General features: G+C 48.5%; 1 protein-coding gene across 1 annotated transcript in view; it reads left to right on the top strand.

The window, feature by feature from the left end:
• The window catches only part of Rbm20 (RNA binding motif protein 20), a 170,032-nt gene extending 145,517 nt beyond the window's left edge, over positions 1-24,515 (top strand). Inside the window, exons 8-14 of the mRNA XM_042689441.1 lie at positions 1,130-1,209; positions 2,800-3,469; positions 9,106-9,210; positions 10,726-11,383; positions 12,902-13,036; positions 20,389-20,510; positions 24,204-24,515. Coding sequence (XP_042545375.1) covers positions 1,130-1,209; positions 2,800-3,469; positions 9,106-9,210; positions 10,726-11,383; positions 12,902-13,036; positions 20,389-20,510; positions 24,204-24,314 — 1,881 coding nt within the window. The 3' untranslated portion in view covers positions 24,315-24,515. The remainder of the gene's footprint in view (positions 1-1,129; positions 1,210-2,799; positions 3,470-9,105; positions 9,211-10,725; positions 11,384-12,901; positions 13,037-20,388; positions 20,511-24,203) is intronic.
• The last annotated feature ends 431 nt before the right edge of the window (positions 24,516-24,946 follow it).

Genomic DNA, 24,946 nt, shown 5'->3' with positions numbered 1-24,946 from the left:
CTATAGCTAGCTGTGGCTCACACTACCTGTGGCAACAGGTAGACTAGCTAGGACAACAAAGACTGAAGAACATACCTTGATCCTAGGTTCAATGTGCACAAGCTTTCAGAATATTAAAAAAAACAACCCGGGGGCTGGGGATTAACTCAAAGCAGCAACAATAACCAACTTCCTCCCCCCATAAAAACCAACAAAAGCAAAAACAAATGATACCTCCAGCAACATGTTTCTATTTTCCAGAGTTCATAAAACTTTTTTTTTTTTTGTTGGTCATGGGGCTTGAACTCTGGGCCTGGGCACTGTTCCTGAGCTCTTTCGCTCAAGGCTAGCACTCTACCACTTTGAGCCACAGCTCCACTTCTGGTTTTCTGGTGGTTAATTGGAGATAAGAGTCTCACAGACTTTCCTGCCCCAGCTTTCTTCCATCCGTGATCTTCAGATCTCAGCCTCCTAAGTAGACAGGATTATAGGCATGAGCTACTAGTGCCCAGCTTGTTATATTTTTGAGCTAGGCTCTTGTTAACTTTACCAGCGTTGTTCTCAAACCCCCCATCTTCTTGTCTTCTGCTGGGATTGTAAGCATACACTACCACCCACGGCTTCCAGTACTCACTCTTTCACTATTCCTATGGCTTTGGATCCAGCACAACTTCAGAGGTCTCCATCTGTAGGAACATAGTATGGCTGGAGTTACACAGGGCAGAAGCTCTGCCTCAGCCTCCCTGAGTCTGTTTATACACTTGTGGAAGGTGGACACCAAATTCAGTGCCCTTCAAGTCTCCTTCCAAGTCTGTTGCGTTTCCTCCTTCCCTGTCTTCTTTTCATGGTTTACATGTTTTATCTATTTATTTTTAAGTTGGGAGGGACTAACTCCCTCTTCACCCTCAGCACATGGTGAGCCCAGGCTGCTGCTTTTACCCAGCTCTCTGCGTGCCTCTCTCTGGACCCTCAGGCCTCCATTATCCCACATTATGCCCACAATTCTCATCCTTTGAATTAGACTTTTTTCCCCCTCCCTGCAAAAGGCACTTTTCCCTCCTTGGTGGATGGGGCAGTGGGGAACCCAAGTGGCAGCTGGTGTTTGCAAGGCTGTCTTCGATCTGATGGTGATCTCTCTGACTTTGCCTAGAAACCTGGGAAAACTGTGGCTGCCATCATCCAGGACATCCATTCCCAGAGGGAGAGGGACATGTTCCGGGAAGCAGACAGGTGAGGTTTTAGGGTCCAGAGCAGGTATTAGGCAGTTTGAACACTTGGTGATTTCTCATTCTCAGAGGATGTATGTCACACCATCCCCTGCACTTACCTCTGTGCCCCTCCCCCCCATTTCCCAATGAGGCACCCACCCAGTCCAGCAGTGTTCCCAGGTTGACCTCAGGAACTGGCTTTTCCTTCAGCATGGAAAGGCACAAAGACCTGATTACTGTTTGGCTCTTTGGGGCAAGTCTACCTCTACTAAATGCATGTGTACAAGGGTGTGTGTGTGTGTGTGTGTGTGTGTGTGTGTGTGTGGCTGGTTGGTTTCTGTTTAGAGCCAGTTCTTCTGTTTTTATAAGCTGAATGTAAATGTAGGATGAATGGTAAAAAAAAAAAAAAAAAAAAAAAGCCACCCAAGTTATTTCAATACTTACTCTTAACATTGAATAGTTTTTTTAACTTCTTCCAAATGAAGATTGTGACCCAGCAGAGCTGGGGCTACAGGTTGACCAGGATCTCTGTCCTGCAACACTAAGATGGAAAGAGCTGGAATGGGCTGCTGGCCCCAGTCTGTGACTCTACCCCAGGGCTGCCACAGAGGGCGCTCTAACCTTACTGTAGAGAGGCTAGGCCAGACCGTTCCTCACTATGAAGACAGCCCTATCTCTTGGTCCTGAGGGCTAGATGATTTTTCTGTGATTAAGGCCCAAAGGCAAATGCCCTTCATTTTAGGGAATCAGTTGATTTAGGATATCACTTGATCTGCCTAATAACTGACCTTTGTGGGAGGGGGAGAGACAGAGACAGAGACAAAGACAGACAGAGAGACTGGAATTTGGGGATTTTTGTTTGTCTTTTGTTTCTTTAAAATCATCGTTATTGGGATGCTCAGTGGCCTCCACCTGGCGGTGGCCATACTGAGGGGGAACTAGGGAATCTTACCTTGAACTTTAGACAGGTTAGAATTCTTCTCTGGGCTTTTTGAAGGTTAAGTAGGTCAGATTTCTGAGGTCTCTTCCAACCCTTCAATGTCTTCCTAAATGTCTAAATGTCTTCCATTGTTTTGGTGATTTCTTTGTCTTTGAGCCTGCCCACCTGTCCCCCCCATTGCTCAGGCCAGGCTCTTCACAGATTAAGACCTGAAGCGAGTGAGAGAGAGAACTGGAGGGCAAGTAGTCCCCTATATTCTCATAGAGACCAGGTGAAGAAATAGCCTCAAGTCTTAGAAGTAAGGAGGTAAAAATTGGACCCTAGGACTCAACAGCCTAACCAGGGCTACCCAAACCCCTCCCTCCCCCCTCCCCCACAGCTCCCTACCTCCACCCCCACAGCTCCACAGGAGGAGAGTCCAAGCCTGAGCGCTACTTTCCTCCAGGAAGAAAGGCCAGGCAGAGCCACACCAATTCAGTCCTTCTCCCAAGTTTCTAGAAGCAGAGCCAGGGGGGAGGGCGGACCCCCAGCCTAGACCTCTCTCGTGTGTTCTGGCTGGTTGTGATGGCAGTGTCCAGCCCCACATATCTGTAGGAGAGGCTGGGAGTGTCAGTGCGGGGTTGCATGCCCAGGGGTGTCCATTCTAAACCCTGCTCCTTTGCTCCCTGGCAGATACGGCCCGGAGCGGCCCCGGTCTCGCAGCCCAGTGAGCCGGTCCCTGTCCCCGAGGTCCCACACTCCGAGCTTCACCTCCTGCAGCTCTTCCCACAGCCCTCCAGGCCCCTCCCGGGCCGACTGGGGCAACGGACGGGACTCATGGGAGCACTCTCCTTACGCCAGGAGGGAGGATGAGCGGGACCCTGCCTCGTGGAGAGAGAACGGGGAGGACAAGAGGGACCGGATGGACGTGTGGGGGCACGATCGCAAGCACTACCCCCGACAGACGGACAAGGCCGAGTCGGACGAGCGGCTGGACGGAGGGAGGGGCCACCGGGAAAAGTACCTGAGGCCCGGGTCGCCCAGCCCCCTTCACTCTGTGTCCGGCTACAAGGGCCGAGAAGATGGTTACTACCGGAAAGAGCCCAAAGCCAAGCTGGACAAGTACCTGAAGCAGCAGCAGGAGGTACCTGGGAGGTCCAGGAGGAAAGACGAGGCCCGGATGCGGGAGAGCAGGCACCCTCACCCCGACGACTCGGGCAGAGAAGAGGAGCTGCCGCCCAAGGGCACGAGGACCCCCGAGGGCAGCAAGGCCAAGCAGAGTGAGAAAAACAAAACCAAGAGGCCCGACCCAGACCAAGAAGGGGCTGATGGCAGAAAGGACCGCAAAGTGGCCGAGAATGAGGTAATGCGCCAGTGGCCTCTCCCCAGCTGCGGCGGGGCGGGTGCTGAATCGTTATTCAGCATTTGCTGCGTGTTGGCTAGGTGCCAGGTGCCCACTGAGTCACTTACATCTTACAAGGCCGGCACTGTTACTGTAGCGGATGAGGAAACTGAGGCACCGAGCTTTGCTGGAGGACACCTGATCAGGAAATGGCAGAGCCTCAAATCCCAAGGCACCTTGCTGCTTTTACTACATGTCTGGGAAGGGCATGGTGGGAAGGCCTTCCCTGGTCCTGTTTGTCCAGGGTGGAGTGGCCCTGAGGTGTGGCACCCCACAGAGTCTGCCAAGGAGATTAGACCTGAGGGCCACACAGCCCCCCCTCCTGTGAAAAGCACCCACCAATCCCAGAGCTCCCACGAGAGGTGGGAAAGTAGAGGGGCCCCACCCCCTAGGTTACACAGAGTCATGATGTGTTTCTCTACATAGTGCCCACAGGCTTTCATTCCATTTTAATAATAACACACGGCAGCCAGCTGGCCCTTGCACACCGGGGTCTAAAAGGATGCGTGGCCCGTGGAATTCCTGGTGCCAGCCTGGTCTTCTAACTGGGCTTTGCTTCCTTCTTGCCAAAGCCTTTATGTTTAAGTATGGAGGAGCTAGTGAAGGTTTGGAGATGGGGAGGTCTAAATAAGGAAACTACAATCCATGCAGATCCTCTAGTAGCCTGACCCAGATGTTGATGACAATGACAAAGTTCAAGAAGTAGCAGAACTCTCTTCCTGGAAGAGTCACGGTCCTTCCTATGTCCTTTATACCCACATGCGTGAGTAAAGTCACAATTGGCAGGGTAGTTTACTAGGTACATGGAAAACCAAGCCCATGTTACTACACAGACCCAGGACTAAGATGGAAACATGTTGGAGTTGGCAGTAGATGAGTTTCTCCAGGGGTGCAGAGTCTAAACAGAGGAGACAGCTGGGGGGGGGTGCACATTTGAGCTGGAAAAGGACAGTTGGGGTTCTTGGTAGAAGCAGTAGCAAGGGCAAAAGCAAAAACAAAAGACTCAAGAACCTGGAGATACTCAACAAGGGGGCATCTTTAGGGCTTATTAAAAGATCATTTGTTTTTGCTTTTGTTTTTGTTTTTGTTTTTTTGTGCCAGTCCTGGGGCCTGAACTCAGGACCTGGGTGCTGTCCCTGAGCTTCTTTTGCTCAAGGCTAGTGCTTTGTTACTTGAGCCACAGCTCTACTTCTGGATTTTTAATTTTTTCCTGACAGAGGAGAAGGGTTAGTTTATTGGTGATAAGAGTCTTCAAATTGAGATCCTTAGATCTCAGCCTCCTGAGTAGTTAGGGTTTATATGAGTGAGCCACTCTGGCTGGGTAAAGGATAATGTTTTTAAAATGGAAAATTACAACTGGTGTGAACATAGTGAATAAAATGTTAAAGATTTTATTCAACTCATTAATTCCATCTTACTACTATAAGATGTAATTATGGTAAAAAGAACTTAAAGACTCCAAAGAGCAGACAAGCTGCATAAGCAACCAAGAATGCTGAGATGAATTTGCTAAGGTTGTAGAACTGGCCTCCCTTCCCCCAGCCTCCCCCTGCCCCCCCCCCCCCCAGCCCATGCCTGAGGAAAACCATTGCATTTCTACCAAATAAAATTCATTTACACTTCTGTGAACAAGAATCATTTACTTTATGAGCAGTGAGTTTTCTGCAGCTTATAACAGAGTTGTAAAATAGCTCAGTTCAGAAAGATACAGGCGCCTACAGCACAAATGCCTGACTTCCTATGGAAAGAATGCCTAGTCATCTTTTGCCCCTTTTGCTCCTGATTTTCCTGACTGGCCTAGCAGGAGATGAGATTCAGAAGTGGGGTCTGGGATGCTCCTGAAGGACCTGCGGATCTTGCTAAAGACTTAAATGTGACCCTGAGGACCCCCTCTGGTATTAGGGCCTGAAGTGAGGGTCTTGCACTCTCATTCAGCTTTTTCACTTATGGCTGGCATTCTGCCACTTGAGCTATGACTCCACTTCCAGCTTGTTTGCTGGTTACATGGAATTCCATGGATTTGTCTGCTCTGAACTGTGATTCTCAGATCTTAGCCTTCTGAAGTGGCTAGGAGTATATATAGATATGAGCGAGCCATCAGCACCCAACTTCCAGTAGATTTTTTTTTTTTTTGGCCAATCCTGGGACTTGAACTCTGCACCTGTCCCTGAGCTTTTGTGCTCAAGGCTGGTGCTCTACCACTTAAGCCACAGCTCCCCTTGTGGCTTTTTGTGGTTAATTGGAGATAAGAGTCTCATAGACATTCCTGTTCTGGGTGGCTTTGAGGTATGATCCTCCAATTCCAGCCTCCTGAGTAGAATTACAGGTGTGAGCCACTGGCACCTGACCCAGTTGATGTTTTTAAGAAACATGTGCCTGTGGATAGAGTCATCCCTACCCATGGATTCCATGTTTTTAGAGCCAACTAAGCATGGATTGAAAATAGTTGGGAAAAAAGATTACATCTGTAGTGGACATGTATAGATGTTTCTTGTTGCCTTCATTAGGGGGAATACACAGTATGGTATAACATCTACGTGGTAATTGGGTGTTACACGTTATCTATGGGTGATCTAAAGTGTTTGAGAGGTTGTGTACAGATTATATACAATACCATGCTGTGTTATATGAGGGACTTGAGCAGCTATAGATTTGGCATTCGAGGGAGTCCTACAGCCCTATGGACTTTGAAATGTCCAAGGTGCCAGGGAGGTGCGGGCCTCCTACTGGCTTCCAGGGGAAACCCTCTGCCCTTGAGGAGCCTGGCTTCCGATCGTGTCACTCACTCCCTGTTCTCTGCCTGCATGTTTTTATTTGTGAAATGGGTGTGGCCATCTAGCAGCTGTGGCACTTTAGTGAGCTGTGCTTGTTAGAGACCCTCTGAGATCTCAGGAGGAAGTGTCAGGGTCAAAAGGCTCCTGAGCTGCCCTGTGTTCAGAATAGCCAAGCCCATCCAGGAGGCCCAGCCCTGACCACAGCACCCTGAGAAGCAGGAAAAAAGTCAGGTCATTGCATAAAGAAGACATGGAAAAGAAGTACTCATCCATCTTGCCCCGACGTGAGGGGTGGTGGGGATGAAGGGGAACATGTGTCCCCTGCTGTCAGTTTGCCCTCCTCCTACAGCAAGACCCCAGGTCTGTATGGTATCATCTGCTTTAGAAACTGGGCCACACTGTGTCTGTGGGTCCCATGCAGCCCAGGGGCCCACACGGTGCAACCCCTAGTATAAACAGCCCATAAGAGGAAGAAATAGGAAAAATAATCCCCAAATACAGCACGCATATGATTCTGAGCTCAGAGTTCCCACATGCCAGAGACAGGAGCAAGCCCCATCCCCTCTGATCAATTCCATTTTATTGAACAATATCCATGGAGCAACCAGCAGTAGTTGTAGGTAAGACTGAATGGGTTTCTGGTCTGACACTGTAGTGGAAAGACGTCCTAATCAAGTCATTCTCCAATAGAAGATCTGTATGAACTAGAGAGGGAAGGTGTATGGCACTGTTAGTGTCTGTCATGGTTGAGAGTTGAAGGAAGCTTACCTATTTACTGGGTGGAAAGGAAGGAGATCAGATGGCAGGAACAGCATGTGTAAAGGCCCTGTACATGGCTAGAAGCCAGTGCAGCTGAAGTAGAGAGCCAGCATCCCATGTTGGAAGGTGAGGTTGATTTGTCAACAGGTATTACATCATGCAGGACCTTGTGGGCAGGTTAAAGACTTTCCTGTCTGTATCTTAGGTGCAAGGGGAAGCAAAGGAAATGTTTCAGCAGGAAAGTACAGTAAGCATGGGATAGTTTGTATAGTTTTGAAAGATCACTTTTGACCACCTTAGGAAAAAAGATGTGTGGGGACCGGAGAGACCAGTTAGGAGGAGGTTTTGCTGTGGCCAGGCCCTACTTGAAACAGTCTGAGTTGGGTGTTTTGTTGTATTTGTCTGTTACATACTTGTTCCTTTGCTACAGGGAGGAAAAGCAAAGTTCTGCCTAGTTGGAGAGCTTTCAGACAGGTCCCCAAATTGTCCTTGCCTCTCCCAGCTTGAACTATAGGAGATATTTTTATCGTGTTCCTCTAGGCATGTGTTTGCAGGAATTGTTTGTGGGGTGTGTGTGTGTGTGTGTGCGCGTGCGCGTGCACATGTGTGTGCATGTGCTGGTGTACACACTGGTACTGGAGCTTGAACTCAGGGTCTGGGTGCTGCCCCTTAGGTTTTCCTATTCAAGGTTGGCACTCTTAACTGGAGCCATACAGCTCCATCTGGCTTTTTGGTGGTTAACTGGAGATAAGAGTCTCATAGACTTTCTTACCCAGGTTGGCTTTGAACCGCAATCCTCAAATCTCAGCCTAAGTAGCAAGGATTACAGGCATCAACCACAGGTACCTGGTGGGTATGGATTATTTTGACAAAAGAGGACAGTGATCATTTGTTCAGGAAGATTAAAAATAGACCAAAGTGGATGGCTGCATGGTAGGAGCTACAGCCTCTGATGTCTAAGTGTTCCATTTCAGTGGAATCTAGAAGCTGGAAAGAAGATTTGAACTATCTGTCTCTGTCCAGTAGTAACAAGTTAAACCAGTTAGCTCCAGATTTCTTCCTACTCCAGCAAGCTTGTCTGGTCAGGAGGTGTGTCTGCTTATAGATAATTAGAACTAGTGTCCTTTACTTCAGACCAACTTCAGCCAAAAATGCCAGGAAAATGCAACTTGCCCCAAGGAAACCTGGGAGGCATTGGTTTGATGATCGAAGTTTAAGTCATGGAAGCATACATTCCAGAAACTTCTAAAGCAGGGACAGGCAAGCCTTTTCTACAAAGGATCAGATGAAGAATACTCAGTCTACATAAGGGAAGAGGTAAAGTTGAACATTTGAGGTCAGTATTTATATAAACATTTCAGATCTAACTGTTCAAAATTACAGAATTGCATTCTTAGCTCACAGACTACAAAAATAGGCCACAAGGAAGGACTTGCAGACTATTAGATGGGTCACCCTGTTTTTAAGTCTGGTGAGCAGCCCTGGGTCTCTAACCAACACCTGCTGTCAGGTGGTCAGCTCCTCAGCCATGAGCACTATCCTGGGGTCCTTCACTGGTAGAAGAATAGAAGGAAGGTGAGAAGAAATGGAGTACTAGCTAGGCTGGTGTTTTAGGATGGAGACTGAGCAAAAGAGAGGGTGGCAGGGCCCTGATTGTGTGACAACTCCCTTCCCACCCACAAAGAGCCAGAATACTAATGTTTCCCCCGATAGTCAAGATGGGGCTATGTGAATGATGGGCTGCCCCCGGGCGTTCACCCTTGGTTTTCTCTACCTACCCTCACTGCAAAAGATACCCATTTGGCCAGGGATTTCTAGAGACATTGAGCCAGTTTTCAAGACATGCCTATGCCTCCATCTGTGTGCAGCCATGAGTGCCTTCCCTAACCTTCTGAACCCCAGTTTTCCCACTTGTAAAGCGGGTGGCCACAGCAGCCGCCCCTCTCGGAGATCCTGGGACACAAAAGAAAATGATGTGTGAGAAATGCATTTGACACTGCCATTCCCCTCTTCTCTATCTCTGCTCACTCTTGATGTTGTTTGTTCTGTTCTTCCTTTGGTAAGGCTGGAAAAGAGCAACGGGAAGGCACAGAGGAAAGTCCCCAAGCAGTGGGCAATCAGGAGAAAGAGACAGAGTCCTCATTTCCAGAAGGCGCCAGGACACAGAAGGTAAACAGGTTCCACACCCCAGCTGTGTTGTCGCATTCAGCGGTCGGGGAACCAAGTCACAGGTGTCCTCAGCCTGCCTGGCTCTGACCCACTGTGTGTGGAAGGTGTCTGCTCAGGGTTCCATGAATGGGCGGTCCCTGCCCTCCCCCACCCCAAGTACTTCCTTGCCTGGGATCTGTGTACAGTCCCTGCTGGGGAGATGGTGATCCACAAGTCTGGGCTCTGCCTCACACTCCAGCAAACTTGGCTATGCTCCTAAGACATAACATGTGCCCCCAGAAAAACTCTCAGACTTCAGCCAGGCTCCCAAAATAGGCCAGTCCCTGAGGGGGGTGGGGAGCAGTGATTCCGGTACTTGAGCTGGGCCTCTGACCTCAGCAAGCCCAGACCCTAGGATTAACAAGCCATGTACTGTGTTCATAAAGATCACCATACCTAATTAAAAAAGAAAAATGCAGCTACCATTCTCCGAGGCTGGGCTTCTACAGCAAAAAGAAATGTCCTTGGACCACGGCCAGCTTCGTGCCTTTCCGGTCAGGAGAAGCTGATCTAGATGTGTCCGCTGAGCGGAAGAGCTGCCCGGAACACCAGGGGATAGTTTTGGAGGGATCAGGTGTAAAGCTGAAAGTTGCACCCTTGCTGCGGAGTGTGTTTGGAGGTATTGTGTGAGGGATTTTGCCATTATGACTTTTGATGCCTTCATATACAAGGAAATTGCCCTAGTAAGTACACATTTGTGACTCGATCATTCATTCACTCAAAAGCTACTTATTGAACACCTGTGATGTCTCAAGAGTTTAAAATTCTTTGAGCTATTTCAAACATGGTGGATTAAGCATTAAGGGATTATTCTAAACCCTGTGCCATTTTGGAACACCCCCCTGGCAATGAATTGATTATATGGGACTTGGGGACTTCACAACTCTTTTATTTTTTTAATTTATATTTAATTTTTTTTCTGATGCTCTAACCATGTAAGCCACAGTTCCACTTCTGGTATTTTGGTGGTTAAGTAGAAATAAGAATCTCATAGAGGGCTGGGAAGGTGGCTCAGTGGTAGAGTGCTTGCCTTGCATGCATGAGGCGCTGGGTTCGATTCCTGAGCACCACATAAGCAGAAAAAGTTGGAAGTGGCATTTGGCTCAAGTAGTAGAGTGCTAGCCATGAGCTGAAGAGCTGAGGGACAGCGCCCAGGCCCAGAGTTCAGGCCCCACAACCGACAAAAACAAAAATAAAAACAAACAAACAAACAAAAAGAATCTCATAGACTTTCCTGCCCAGGCTGGTTTTGACCCATAATCCTCACATCTCAGCCACCTGGGTAGCTAGGATTATAGGTGTGAGGCCACTGGTGCTGAGATGCTTCACAGCTTTTAGTTACCCAGTAAACCTTTCCCAGGTAGAGAGAAAACAGTCAATATCCTTCTGCTTTCATGGGCTCTTTGTGGGTAGGTGTGTGCCTCTGATCGAATGCTCTGGGCCACCCTCTCACATCCCTTCTGCCTTCTTATGCAGGAACAAGACTGGGAAAGTGGAAGCGAGGCAGAAGGAGAGAGTTGGTACCCCACCAACATGGAGGAGCTGGTCACAGTGGATGAGGTGGGAGAAGAAGAAGATTTTATCATGGAACCAGACATCCCAGAGCTGGAAGAAATTATGCCCATTAGCCAGAAAGACAAAATCTGCCAGGAAATATGTCCGTGTGTGATGGCCAGCTTAGACCTGGACTTGCCCAAGGCTTTCAGCAAGGAGAGAGAGGCCATAGGGAATGGGACTGCAGACATCAGCCTCAAGCTGCCCGGACAACTGCCTTCTGTTTCCACGCGCTGTCCCAGTGACACGGACGTGGAGATGCCTGGCCTAAATCTGGATGCTGAGCGGAAGCCAGCTGAATGCGAGACAGGCCTCTCACTGGAGGACTCAGATTGCTACGAGAAGGAGGCAAAGGGAGCAGAGGGCTCAGACGTGCGCCTAGCCCCTGCAGCCCAGCAAATGTCTTCCCCCCAGCCAGCAGAGGAGAGGGCTCGGCAGCCTAGCCCATTTCTCGATGACTGCAAGGCCGGAGGGTCTCCCGAAGATGGGGCTTGTGAAGGCAGTCCTGTGGAGGAGAAAGCCGGCCCCCCCACTGAAAGCAACCTCCAAAGCCAGGCTTGCCAAGGCGTGTTGACCGAGGGTAACTACCTCCCCATTCCTCAGGGGTGGCTGGGCGGATCGGACCACTGCTTCCAGGAAGAAGTATGGGCATGTGCAGACTGGCACAGGCATGCATGAGTTTTCCACTGGTGGAAAGCCCATGCAGAAAGTCCTGCATTCATGGAAGCCAGCCTCTAACGGCCTGGCTAAGCTCTTTGTGCTTTCAGGGAATGGTGGGAAGGAAATCAGATAGGAAGCTGCATGTATTCAGAGAAGCAAAACTCAGCGAAGGATAGACTTTTCTGAGGGTCTCGGACAACTGCAATTAGCTTCTTGCTTCAGCCAAAAGAACTTGGGATCAGGCAGTCACCCCGGCCTGGACAGCAGGGGACCCTCTGGTGGTTATTTCCTTATCAGGTCGGGGAAAATGGGTACATGCAAGGAAACTATAGGGTCTCACTGGGGAAAATGGCTTGTTCCCCTTCTTACCATCTCAGTCCCATTTTTCTCCAGGGTCTGACAGTGATACGGGACTTGTCCCGGGAGCCACTCCACCTCCACCGGAGGTGATGTTGTGGCTATGCTGGGTACTGTGACATCATGAACTAGAGAGTTTAAAATAGGCTAAGCTCTGGCTTCTCTGCCAAGTGGAATCTGAGATCCATCAAGGGCTTAGTGTAGGGAGGGGAGAGAGTAGCTCTGATGATTCTCACAGTGAAAAGGACTAGAGATTCATTTTATAGAAAGCTTGTGTCGTAAACTGAGGTTGCAGTAAAGGTCCTGGGGCATAACATCTAGAGAAAAGGCTGAAAAAAAAAAATAGCATCTCAACCCAGAGCCTTGGGGTAGCCAAGCCTGCAGTGACCTGGAGGCTTGGGGTTTCCTCCATGTCAAGCTGACCTGAGCTGTTATTCCCTCTGGACCTGAATCTCCATGGTGACTGGCATGGGTAGGGTAATACCTGAGGTCCAGCCTTGTCTGGAGCAGACAAGAAGAAAGGATCCCCGCCATCTTCACCTAGCTCTCACGGAACCCCTTCTGTCTTGCAGTATGGGTCCCAACATGTGCTGGTGTTAGTGGTTTATTAGCTTACCCAGTGTTTGGAGTTCATATTTAATAACCCCGCTCCGCGAGCCTGGGGTGAGAATGGCATGGTCTTCTTGGCCAGACTCAGTGGATGTCAGCACAATTTTTGCCCTTCAACAATCTCTGTGCCTGCAGAGATGGGGCGATACCGGTTTGGGAGAGTAGGGGTGGATCATCCCATCTGAAGGCATTAGTTGTCCAACCCCCCCAGGCCAAGTACAAAGATGGGCCAAGTTTTATTGTGTGTGGCATTTTTTTGGCAGTGGAAAATGCTTTTAATTATAGGGCTTTGGTTCTAATTAGCAGTGGTAGCCCCAGCCCCATGTGATTAAACAGTCCAAGGGACAAGTCCCAGTCACACAGTACAGGGGACAGAATTACAGGGACTCTTTTGAGACATGCTGTGCTTCATTATTCTTCTCCTTCTTCCTTTTTTCCTCCCCCCGGGGGGAGGGGTGTTCATGTTTTGCAGAAAGCTCCAGGTACACGGAAATGAAATCTCTGGGCGTGAGATCACCAGAATATACTGAGGCGGAGCTTAAAGAACCCCTTTCTTTGCCTTCCTGGGAGCCAGAGGATGTGTTCAGTGAACTTAGCATTCCTCTAGGTAAGTAAAATATTCAGCTCCAGGAAATTACAGGTCTCGAGCAACTTCTCAGAGCTTGAGAAGGCTTTCCATCATTCCGTTGTGTTTGTTGTTTTTAATGTTGTCATTTTGCAAGAGGCTATTTTTATAGTTTGTCATTTTAGTTTCCCAGGATAGACCAGATACTTCAAGGAAACAAACCTTGAACCACACTAGACTCAAGGCAAACAAAGGCTGGCCACTCTCCAATGCCTGATTACTGACCACACAGACTTTAAGTCCAGCCCTGATCCCAGCAGGCTTTGCAACCTCTGTTGATAAAGGCATCAGTACACACACACACACACACACACACACACACACACACACACACCTGGGACTTTGTCCTTCTTATTCCATTCGTGATGACCACATGTCCTCAGCCAAATCATTATACCTTCTTGAGCCTTAATCTTCTCAGCTGTAAAACAGAATTGGACCCAATGAGTGGTTTTTCAAGGACGGATGTGTTAAGAGTGGACTGGGGAGGGAGTTCACTAATAGCACTGCCTCACCCACACTTCCAGACAGAAGAGTGAAGCAGAGTCTCAGTGCACCATGGAAAGGAACTTTTAAGGAAGTTTTCTGGCCAGTTCAACCACCACCACTAACTAACCTGACTAGCAACTCTCATTCCAGTTGATACCACCTTTTGATCTCTGTATTGACTCTTAAAGGTTGGGAAAAAACAAGATTAAGGAATGGTCAAAGCTGCTCTCAGGGAGAGCTTCAGAGAGTGTCACTTGGGGAAGTGTTACAGGAAGTGTGAGAAGCCAAGCCCACAGCCATGCTGACCCCAGAGCCTCCACTCACAGAGCTAATCAAAGAGAGGCTTACCCTTTCTACCATGTTTCTCTTGTCTTTTCCTTCTCCTTTGAAAACAACAGCAAAACCCGTTCTGTTTCTTTCGTCCAAGTGTATGGTATTTGTAGTGTCAGATTTAGAGAGCTGCAATTTTTTTTTAAAGGGACAAATTGCTGTATTATACCTTTCAAGATAAAAAAAATTGAAAAAAAGAGAAAAGACAGACCGATTTTGGAATGAACTATGAGGCATCTATAGGCATTTTGAAACCAGAATTGCGAAGCCAGGAATTAACAGTTCATTCGTGCGTTTGATTAGTCATTGAGCATCTATTAAATCCCATAGCACTGAGCTAAGTATTCTGGTAGAATGCGGAGTATAATAACACAAGTATCAGCCTTCCAAAAACCTGGAATCTAATTGACACAAGCAGAAATTAAGAGTGAAATCTGCTTCTTTGTAATTTGTGACTTTTTGTATTGTGTTCCATTACAGAAAGTGTCAAAGATTACTGTAAGAAATCTTTAGAAAGTAAGAGTCATATAAAGTCAATATGAAAGGTGTCATTGCCAGATGCTAGTGACTCACACCTGTAATCCTAGCTACCACGGGCACTGAAGTCTGAGAATCACAATATGATGCCAGCAGGAACCGAAAAAATTCATGAGACTCTTATTCCAATTAACCAGAAAAAAACTGGGAGTGGAGATATGTATAGAGGTAGAACACCAGCCTTGAGTGAAAAAGCCAAGCAAGAGTGCAAGGTTCTAAGTTAGGGCTCAGTCCAGGTGCAAATAAAAACAGACACTCAGTGAAGGTCGTACCTCGTCTGTCTCTCCACCCCAGCCTCCAGAGATGGCCATTGTCATGTCATGTGGGAGAGCTTCTCTCCTCCAAAAAAAAAAAAATAATAATAAGATCACACTCTGAATATTGTTGTGATGTACTTTTTTTCTTTTAATTTTTAATTTTCTGTAAGTACTTCTTTCTTAACGGCTACTCTTAAGAGCTCGCTGTGTCAGCCCACAGAGAACACGTTCTCTTTCAACCACTGCAAATATCCCATCGTAAACCCTGTACCCACACTTGTTGATCCTTTCCTCGCCTGGTGAGGATTTAGGTTGTTAGCTTGATTTGTCTTTTCCATTATGAAAATGTCATACCAGATGAACTGTCATTTACTATCACTCAGCACCAGGCAGCTTTTCAGAAAAGAAACCTGAGATGCAGAGTCACAAGCAAATGATTGCCAAAGACTAGAGTCTGGGTTTAAATTCTGGTAGTCAGTCCTCACCCTGTCCCCTGCTCCTTCCCCAGGTGCTTGTCTATTAAGTTCCCATTGCGTGTTGGTGAGACAGGATGCTAGCCAGGTTGGGGGAGGGGGATGCAGTATTGCAGGACTGTATATATTTGCATTTTTAATCTTTATAATTGCTACTAAATTGCACTCCAAAATGATGTTAGCAGTCCTCACTGCTACCTTGAGAGGGAGTTCCCATTCCTCACCTCCTTGCCAACTTAGGATATCGGATTTTCATCTTTGCCAACCTGTTAGGAGGAAAATGGCATCTCATTTTGGCTTTTTAAGCAGTGTCACTAAGGCATAGCCATCTGATGATAAAATGCATGTTTTTTTTAAAAAAATTTTTGCCAGTCCTGGGGCTTGACCTCAGGACCTGGGCACTGCCCTTTTGCGGAAGGCTAGTTCTCCACCATTTGAGCCATAGAGCCACTTCTAGCTTTTTCTGTGTATGTGGTATTGAGGAATGGAACCCAGGGCTTCATGCATGCTAGTCAAGCACTCTACCACTAAGCCACCTTCCCAGCCTGGAATACACGTAGTTAAAAGGGGCCGTTTGTTCAGTGTTGATGTGTGTGTGTATCTTTGTAAGACGGCAGTGGTCGTCAAGATGGTGAACCTTGCTCATTGCCCCTTTCCCAGTTTCCTCAGATTTCTTTCCTCCACTTCAGTCTCCAGGTAGCCACTGATGTCTTTCTGTGTGTTTTCTAGCATCTTATATGCAAGGGAATCCTGTAGTGCTGGTTTTGCCTGACTTCTGCTTAGCATTCACTGAGAGGCATGGTCTGATTCTTTTGACTGTTAGTACTTCACTGTGCGGTTGGGGAAGCACATATTCTGTCATCTACCTGGGGAGGGACATTTAGGTGGTTTACAACTGAAATCAGCTCGTCTTCAGTTATGGCAGAGAACTATTGGCTCAGTGGTCCCTTGGGAGGAAAAATCTGTGCTCTGTGCCGCTCTATCCTGTGTTTACCAGGTGAGCAAATTCAAGCCCAGAGATTTCTCAAGATCACTGTCAGATTCTGACCACTCTGCCGAATTCAGACGGAAGCATAGCACAAGAAAGACAATTCTTGTGCCAAAGTGCCGAAGTTAAGAGCACAGGCTGTGGCTTCAGTCCATGGATTCAAATCTCATCTCTGCTACAAGGCAGGGAGAGTAACAGAATCTGACCCAGGAGGGTTATTGAGGATGGAATGAATGTGTGTGCGGGAAGTTGTGGTGACTTCCGGTCACGAGTACTTCCTGAGGGTTGTCTGTTTTTACTGGTTGTTCTCAGAATGTTTACTGAGGATGCTTCTTATCACCATGGCTTTCATGCTTCCTAATCAGTTACTACCGACAGATTTCAAGGAGGCAGAGACCATATTCCGGCTTTGTCCCTGTGAAGAGTAGGGAGGTAAAATCGGGTGCTAAGGATTGGGCTCCTCACTGTGAGAAAAGGGATACCAGTCTTGTTTTCGGGGACTAGGAATGGGCCTGGCCGGGGAAGGGCACTGCCCATGTGACTCAGGCCAGCTCTGTGTGACCCTAGCCAACACGAACCTGCCAAGGCCTGTTCCTACCAGAACCAAACAGCCTCGCTGGCAAAAAGTGAGTGCACCCCACCCCCACCCCCCGCCCCTACCCACCCAGGCTTTACTAAGATGACAGAGTCATAATTACCCAGGCCAGGAGCTATTATTAGTAGGCAAATGCAGCTTTAATGATTGTACTTAATACAAGCTGGAAAACGAGAGGGTCTCTGGCCTCATTAAGACTGGCATGGTGATTCTGGATGCTGCCACCAACCAGGTCCCCACATTCTAGAGGCATCCCCAAACCCCTATGGTGGGCATGGCTGCCTGAAGCAAACCCTAGGTATTCTGGTGTGGGTTAAGAGCTGTTTGCGCATTTTCTTGCCTTTGCTTCTCTTTCTCCAAAGCTTTTGTTTTCTGATACTGGGGGGGTGGGGGGGGGTGTGTGGATTTGCTGCCAAAGGTTGGAGCTGGTTCTCTGGGGGCAGCCTTGGAGAGAGATCGGCAGGCAGAGAAAGCCAGCACTCCCACACTTGGCTTCTGTCAAGACATATTAAACATGGGTTTCCAAACAAAAATTTTTTGAAAACACACATAAAATGACAAATAAAAGCACTAGACATAGCTGACCCTAAAGTTCCATTTTTTCTGTATCTTGTGGTTTCCAAGCTTTTTTTTTTTTTTTTTTTTTTAACTCAGAGCCTGGGCATTTTCCCTGAGCTCTTTTTTGCTCAAGGGTAGCATTCTACCACTTTGAACCACAACTTCATTTCTGGATTTCTGGTGGTTAATTGAGGCTGGCTTTGAACCATGATCCTTAGATAACCATGATCTTTAGATAAGCATGATCCTCAGATCTCAGCCTCCTGAGTAGCTAGGATTACTGGCATAAGACTTGAGCACCTGACTTCCCAAGCTTTTGGTTATGGAAACAGGGATCTTTACTCATGTAAAAATCTCTCCCTGAAGCCCATCAATGGGAACTAAACTGCTCTGGTCCTAACGGGCCACAACTCTAATCTCAGCCTCTGCTTCCTGTATTGTGGACGCCCCTAAGGCAGCTGTGCCCCACGAGTGGTTGGGAGATCCCAGGTCAGGGACCAAGAGGCCTTGTCTGGGAGAATAGTGGAAACCCCAGGGTTTTATTCCTGGTGCCATCAGTTGGCTGACCCTACAGTGTCGCAACCCAGTGCCACCGGGACAAGGCAGTAATGGACACCGGACCATGGACTTGAAGTTAGAGCACCAGGTGCCTGAAGCCTTTCTCCAGCTTCAGGTGCCCAAGGTCCATTTTCCAAGTATTTATTGAGTAGAGTACAGAAAGTCAGGTATCAATATTCTGGAAGTCACCAGCACCAATCATGTGATACAATCTTAATCAATATCCTTGAAGTCACAAGCACCAATCATGTGATACAATCTTATTCTCGTGATAAATGGCTTCCTTATCTTAGGAAGTAGAGGTAAGCTGTAAATGACTTACCATTTGCATAGGCTTTTGTCTGTCCCCCAAGCTCCCAGAAAGTTTGGGGTAGAATTGCCAACTGAATTCCTATCAAGCGGGGACTGATTGAGGTTTTCAGGAAACTCTCAGCATTCTGAGAGTATGTTGAGAGAAGGCCTTCCAATCTCCCAATCCTTTCCTGTCTTACAGCTCGGCTTCTGGGGCTCTCACACTACGAGGTCTGGTATAGGAGAGAGGATGTGGCTTCAGTCACCCACCTCTCTCTGGTGGGTGGGCTCAGTTGCAGAGCTTTTTTGTTGTTGTTGTAGCCTGGGCTCCCTGTGGAACAGTGAGAAAGGGGACTGAGGCTGTCAGGTGGGAGGAGGGGGAGAAGGAGGAGGGCATTCTGCTCCCTCTGGTCCCCTCTGCTGGGTGAGACACTTTCACTTTGGGGGACTGCTGGAGGCTCTGTGGCACTTAGGCATAAACCGCAGTGCAGTGGTGGTAGCTGCAGGCAGGCCTCCTGGCCGCCTCTGTTCCTCCCTCAGAGATCCCTCTTCATATTAATATATACATGTGTGTGTATGTGTGTATACGTATATGTGTGTGTGTGTGTGTATGTGTGTATATGTATATATATATACATATATATGTGTGTGTATATATATATATATATATTTGTCATGAGGCTTGAACTCAGGGCCTGGGCACTGTCCCTGAGCTCGTTCACTCAAGGTTAGTACTCTTTATCTCTTTGAGCCACAGTGCCACTTTTGGTTTTCTGGTGATTAATTGGAGATAAGAATCTCAGGGACATTCCTGCTTGGGTTGGCTTTGAACCCTGATCCTCAGATCTCAGCCTCCTGAGTAGCTAGGATTACAGGCGTGAGCCACTGAGCAAAGAGTGAAGCCATCCAACTATTAATTACAAGTTTAGGCTGCTTCTCGTGACAGGGTTTCCTAGGCATGAAGCTCCTGGTGAGACGGAAGCCAGGACTTTGGTCCCAGGCTAGCTCAGGGCCCTCCCTCTGTGGTAGAGGCCCTTCAAGGAGTTCCCACACCCCTACTCTTACAGGAGAGGGGAGCAGCCCCACCCAGCCAATGTGCTCTACACCCATGCAGGGCATGCCCCCAACTTGCAAGAGGGATCTGGGCATCTCGGCCTTACTCCCCTGGTTTAGCTCCAGGGCAGCCCGGCTTTCATGGCCCTCACACCCTCCTCTCTCATCACTTCCAGCTACCTTGTATACAGAGAACTTGTTCTTTGTATCTCCATTTTTCAGGCAAGAAAATCCTGGGGGGTGGGGGTGCATTGGAGGGTCACTCCCAGATCATATAGGTTCTTAGCATCTGACCTACACCCTCTCAGGACCAGGTTCTTTCCTAAGCCAACCTTCCAAACACCTTGGTGGAGGCTGGCCTGGCCACCGTGGCTTCAGATATGAATTCTCCTCTCTGCTTTGTGTCACCACCAACTCGCTCTGTCCGGAAGGCCTTGTTTCTCTCTCCTGGAATCAGAATGGCCTAGAAGTCTGAGTTACATTCACTAGATCATAAGTGAAATGCTACTAAGTGATGGGCCAGAGATACAGGGGGCAGGATGACGGGGACACGTGGATGCTACATCATTACCTGGAAAAGGAAGGACACGGAATAGCATTTAAGGTATGAGTAAAACTGCCAAGAAATAAGGAGAGCCCCACAAGATATTCTTTGGAAGGAAGTATTTGGATTACAGTGGCTCTGGGTGGTTTTTTTTTTTTTTCTCTCCTCAATTTTATATAGTTTCAAGTTTTATTTTACTGAAAGAAATTATAAAATAAATCAGAGAATGCTTCCAGAATCTTAATCACCGAAACTGCGGAGAGGGGTACGATATGGAGAAATGGAACCCAAAGACAGGTGGACAAGAAAGCCCTGACTTTTCTCCTCTTCCTGGAAGTTGAGGTTGAGGTAGGAGAGCCTGGACCTGGGTTTCCAAACAAGATTCGAATTGTTTTCTGACGGCAGAACATCTAATTATGAAGTGCTCACCGCCCTGCTCTCGGAGCACAGCCTTTACGTTCCTAATTACCCCTGTGAATGAAGCAGCCACTGATCTCTGTGACTGTTGTGCAAATGAGGAGACTGAGGTAAGGCTTGGAGAAGCTAGGTCCTGGCCAAAGTCAACAGCCAGGGAGGGATGGAACTCTTCTGCCGGCTGGTTGGACCACAGGGGCCTCCCACTGCCTCTGTAACACTGCCTGTTCATCCCTCCTCCCCCCAGGTGTGGAGTTCGTGGTTCCCAGGACTGGGTTTTATTGCAAGCTCTGTGGGCTGTTCTACACCAGTGAGGAGGCAGCGAAGGTGAGCCATTGTCGCAGTGCTGTCCACTACAGGAACTTACAGGTAACTGTCAGCCTTCCTCACTTGGGTGGACCTAAACGTGCTGACCCTGCATGGCTCCCCAGACATGTAGAGTCTGGTGTCTTACTTGCCTGTGACTCTAGCTTCCATTCTAATATAGGCAACAAGCAATAAATAAAATAATAAAGTGGCTTGGTATAATAAAACACCACATACAAAAATACGTTGTTGGTGGGCTCAGGGTCGTGGTTCAAAGCCATCCAGACAGAAAAGTCCATGAGACTCTTCTCTCCTACAAACTACTCAGAAAAAGCTGGAAGTGGCACTGTGGCCTGAGTGTTAGCCTTGAGCACTAAGAGGCTCAGGGATAGTATCCAGGCCCTGAATTCAGGGCCTCAGGATCAGGAAAAAAAAATGTTGTATACTATATTCATCTAATCTACGTTGCCATCATTCATAAATGGATGTTCATTTTTGTTAATGTTTGGCATGATTGGGATTAAACTCAAGCATACCAAACACATACATTCTCCCGCTGAGCCACATCTCCAACCTATGATACTATTCTTTTGGGGTAGGCTCAGTCATGGGGCTTGAACTCTGGGCCTGAGCTCTGTCCCTCAGCTCTTCAGCTCAAGGCTAGCACTCTACCCCTTGAGCCACAGTGCTACATCCAATTTTTTGGTAGTTTTATTGGAGATAAGAGTTTCATGGCATTTCCTGGCCAGGCTGGCTTTGAACCGCGATCCTCAGCTCTCACCCTCCTGAGTAGCTAGGATTACAGGTGTAAGCCACTGGTGCCCGGCTGACAGTATTTTTTGATAACAAATTCTGGAAATGAAAAGTAGGTGCCATCAATTGTAAAATGTATGGTTGAATATGGTTTTCATGGTTAACTTCTGGTACAGGCAACTTAACAGGGGCAGGTAGATCAGATGCCCAGGGGGAAACATAAAAATCAAACCAGATGTTGATCCTATGGATCAACTCAACAAGTCTCTGTGGTGTCTATGTCCCAATTGCAGGCCAGACATTGATGTTATAATTAAATTGTTAGAGTGACTGTTTGAGTGGTTTTAACCAGGAATGTGAACAAATACTTGTTCAGCATTCTGGAAGTACATGTACCATGTCAAATACTTAGTAGAGTGGGGAGGGTAAGAATATGTAATTTGAAAAGTTCTCTACATGATTATAATGTGTACCCCTAATTGAGAAACTCAAACATGGGATGACTCTCTTATTTAACTTTTTTTCTTAAATTTAAACAGCAATTTGTCTTTAAGTGGTTGTACAAAGTGGTTTCAATTTGTCATATCAATTTACAAACTCTCTTGTTTTATAACTGAGGAAACTGAGGCTCAGAGAAGAGCAGTTTGATTGGTCCAAGGCCAGGCAGATAGTAAGTTACTCGGCCTCAGATCAGATCACCTGATTCTTAATCACTTGCCTCTTTTTACTCCACTAAGCTGGTCTTGGAAACTGAGACCCATAATGACATGGCCGGGGTCACCGTTTGTAAGAGGCTATCACTGCCTGCTTCCAAACTCAGGTCATTTAAGCGTCTAGATTTCCCTCTAGAGAGCAGCTGTTCTGTGACCCTGGCAACCACAGGCCCTTGGGGGCGGGCGGGGGTAGAGGGGGATGAAGGTCTGACTTGGCCGAAACAAGGGGTTCAGACTGAGATCCACAGAGCCAGCTGAGGACAACTGTTTGGCCTGAAGACATCATCGCCTATAGAAGAACAAGCTGGAAGGAATCCTAACTCATCACTGGCTTTGTCACGGCCACATTTAAAAAACTAAACAAACAAACAACAACAAAAGAAACAGCTTCCTGGATACACCCTCCCCCCCCCACACACACACACACACACAATCCATCTATAAACTTCTTCTCTCTAGACTGGGCCCAAGAACCTGTATTTAAACAAGTTCCAGTACTTCATTGAGACCCTCTTTTCTCTTTCCCAGCATTCTTAGTGAAATTGTACAGCCCCCAAGGAGACCAAGGTCACCGCTACACCAAGGGTCAGGAAGAGTTCTGACTCGCCAGAGCAGTCTGTTTTCCAGGGCTGTGTCCTGCACTGTGCTCTGGTTCTCTGGACCAAATCCCAGACCGAGTGCCCTCCTCACAGCCAGCCAGCCCAGCACCGCTCCTGTGATCCCCAGACACATCGGGTGTAGACATTGCCTAAGCCCCTCACACTAGCCAGGCCCAGGTCAAGTTTCCCTCGCACACCTGTTGGGGAGCCAGGAGCCTCCACCCCAGGATTCTCAGATAGGATTTCTGTCGGTGGCCCTGACAGAACAGCTCTGTCCACACAGCCTCACTCATTCCATCCACACTGCACGTGTGAAAAGCCAGGAATTCAGCCCAAGCAGCAGGTGCTGGCTGACTCCAGTCAGGCAACTTGTAAAGTTAGCACCCACCAGGAGGCCCTGAGGTGGGAGTCAGGATACCCTGGCAGGCAGAGCGGATGGAAGGCCCCTCTCCAGACTCTCCATGCAACCCCTGCTGTGCCTGGCTGCCTGTGGCCAAGGTGCTGATAGCCCACCCGGGGTGATCTGGAACAGCAGGTGCAAGCACAGGAAAGTAGACTCCTGCCTGGTTGTAGGTGGTGGAGAGGAAATGCCCAAAAGGAAATGCTCATCTACTGGCTCTCCCCTCCTGCCTGAGTAGAGAGGCAGAGGCCACGCTGCCCTCCCCCCAGCAGCCTCGCCCCAAGACATCCTCATGGCCCCTCTCCCAGTTTGCTGCTCCCACCTGAAAGCCTCCCACGACCTCATCTTGGAAGGGGTGAGGAAGGCATGCTCGACCCCATTGACCAGATTCGAAAATGGAGGCTGAGAGCAGTTGGGAGGCTTCCCTCCACTGCCTAGGGCTGGCACCGCTCCTGAGAAAGACCCCATTCCCCAGGTGTTTGTTCTGAGCCAGGGTCTGTGCCCAGGCTTTGAGCGGCTTGCTGTCAGCTTCGCAGCAGTGCCCCGCAGGGCTCCACTGGCACCTTCTTCCACAGGTGGCCAGGGTTATTCAGTTCACTTACCGCTGGGATTCGAACCCAGGTCAGCTGGTGGCAGAGCTTGTACACGTAACAACAGGGCTGGACCCAACCCTTCGGACTCCGGCTCTGTTGCCTGTGGCCCTGACAAGCCAAGGACCCCAGTTTGGGGCCCAGGCCTTTCCTAGTCCCCTCTCATTGTGTTGACACCAGATACCCTGGGGCCAGCCTGAGCCACCAGTGTGTGTGAGTTGTGAAGGCAGCTTCCAATTGTACGGGGAACGGGCCCGTTTTTCACCCCTGGAGGGACCTCTAGGACCCCGCTCCAATGGCCTCTGATGTCCCCCTGGGCTGGTGCTGGCCTTCTGCCCTCCAGCCTCTCTCCCTCTGCCCTTTACACATGGACATGCTGCCTAGAGACCAAGCTCTTTCTGGAACACAGGTAGAGTTGTCTTAAACTTATGTAAGTCAGGCGCTTAAAGAAGAGCTTTGCGCCCAATAAGGGGGAGGGGAGGTAGTTGCTATTGTGAGCCATCTGTATGTTATTTGTTTTTTACAAGAGACCCATATTATCTGTAAACTAAGGGAGTCCTGAAGCTCCAGGACTGTAGAGAGTGCCCACCCACTGGGCGCAGGCATTAGGAGAGGGGACTCAGGCATCCCCCGTGGCTCTCTTTACCCACCAGGCCACCACTGACATCTCTCTGCTTTCTTTGTTCCTCTCTCCACTACAGAAGTACTTGTCCCAGCTAGCCGAGGAGGGTCTGAAGGAATCCGAGGGGGCCCGCAGCCCCAGGCCGGAGGACAGCGGAATCGTGCCACATTTCGAAAGGAAAAAGCTCTGATGCTGCTGTCCCTGCTGTCACTGGAAGGTAGCGAGGAAGCCTGCTGAGGTGGGGGCCCATCCAGCCCCAGGGACAGAACTAGAAAATCCAGGCAGGGTGCAGTGCTTGGGTTTGTTCCCAGAGACTTTCAAATACCCCTGAAGTATCTCCAGGAGTCAAGTCACCCTGGCATGTTCAGCTGAATGAAGGTCTCCAACTTTAGTTCCCTGGAGCTTGTTTTTGTTTTTTGTGGGTTTTTTTTTCCCCCTCCTATAATCTTTGAATTTGTTCTCCTCTCTTCTTGTACCCTCCCCCCTCTCCTGCCTTCTGTGCCATGGATCGTTTTCATTTCATAAAATCCAACTTCTCAGGGATTTTCACAGTGTTTAAGTTCTTGATGAGATATAGCAGGCCAGGCCTGGCTGAGTCATATAAGGAAATGTTTGACGGAAAGCCCTGGGTGTGGAGAGCTACACAGTAGACAGGAAGCAGCACAGTGTCTGCATGTCCCCTGGACGTTGTGCACCGGGGAGCTGAGCCAGATCCTGTAGTCCTGAGAAGGTCCATCAAAGAGAATACACCGGCAGAGGCAGGAATAGCTTCCTTAATAGTTTCCTCCAGTGGTACCCCACCTTTCAGACCTCTCCTTTTTG

The sequence above is a fragment of the Dipodomys spectabilis genome, unplaced genomic scaffold, assembly GCF_019054845.1.
Source record: "Dipodomys spectabilis isolate Male_0828 unplaced genomic scaffold, ASM1905484v1 ptg000125l, whole genome shotgun sequence".
Lineage (NCBI taxonomy): Eukaryota > Metazoa > Chordata > Mammalia > Rodentia > Heteromyidae > Dipodomys > Dipodomys spectabilis.
This window is presented reverse-complemented; position numbering and strand designations above follow the sequence as displayed.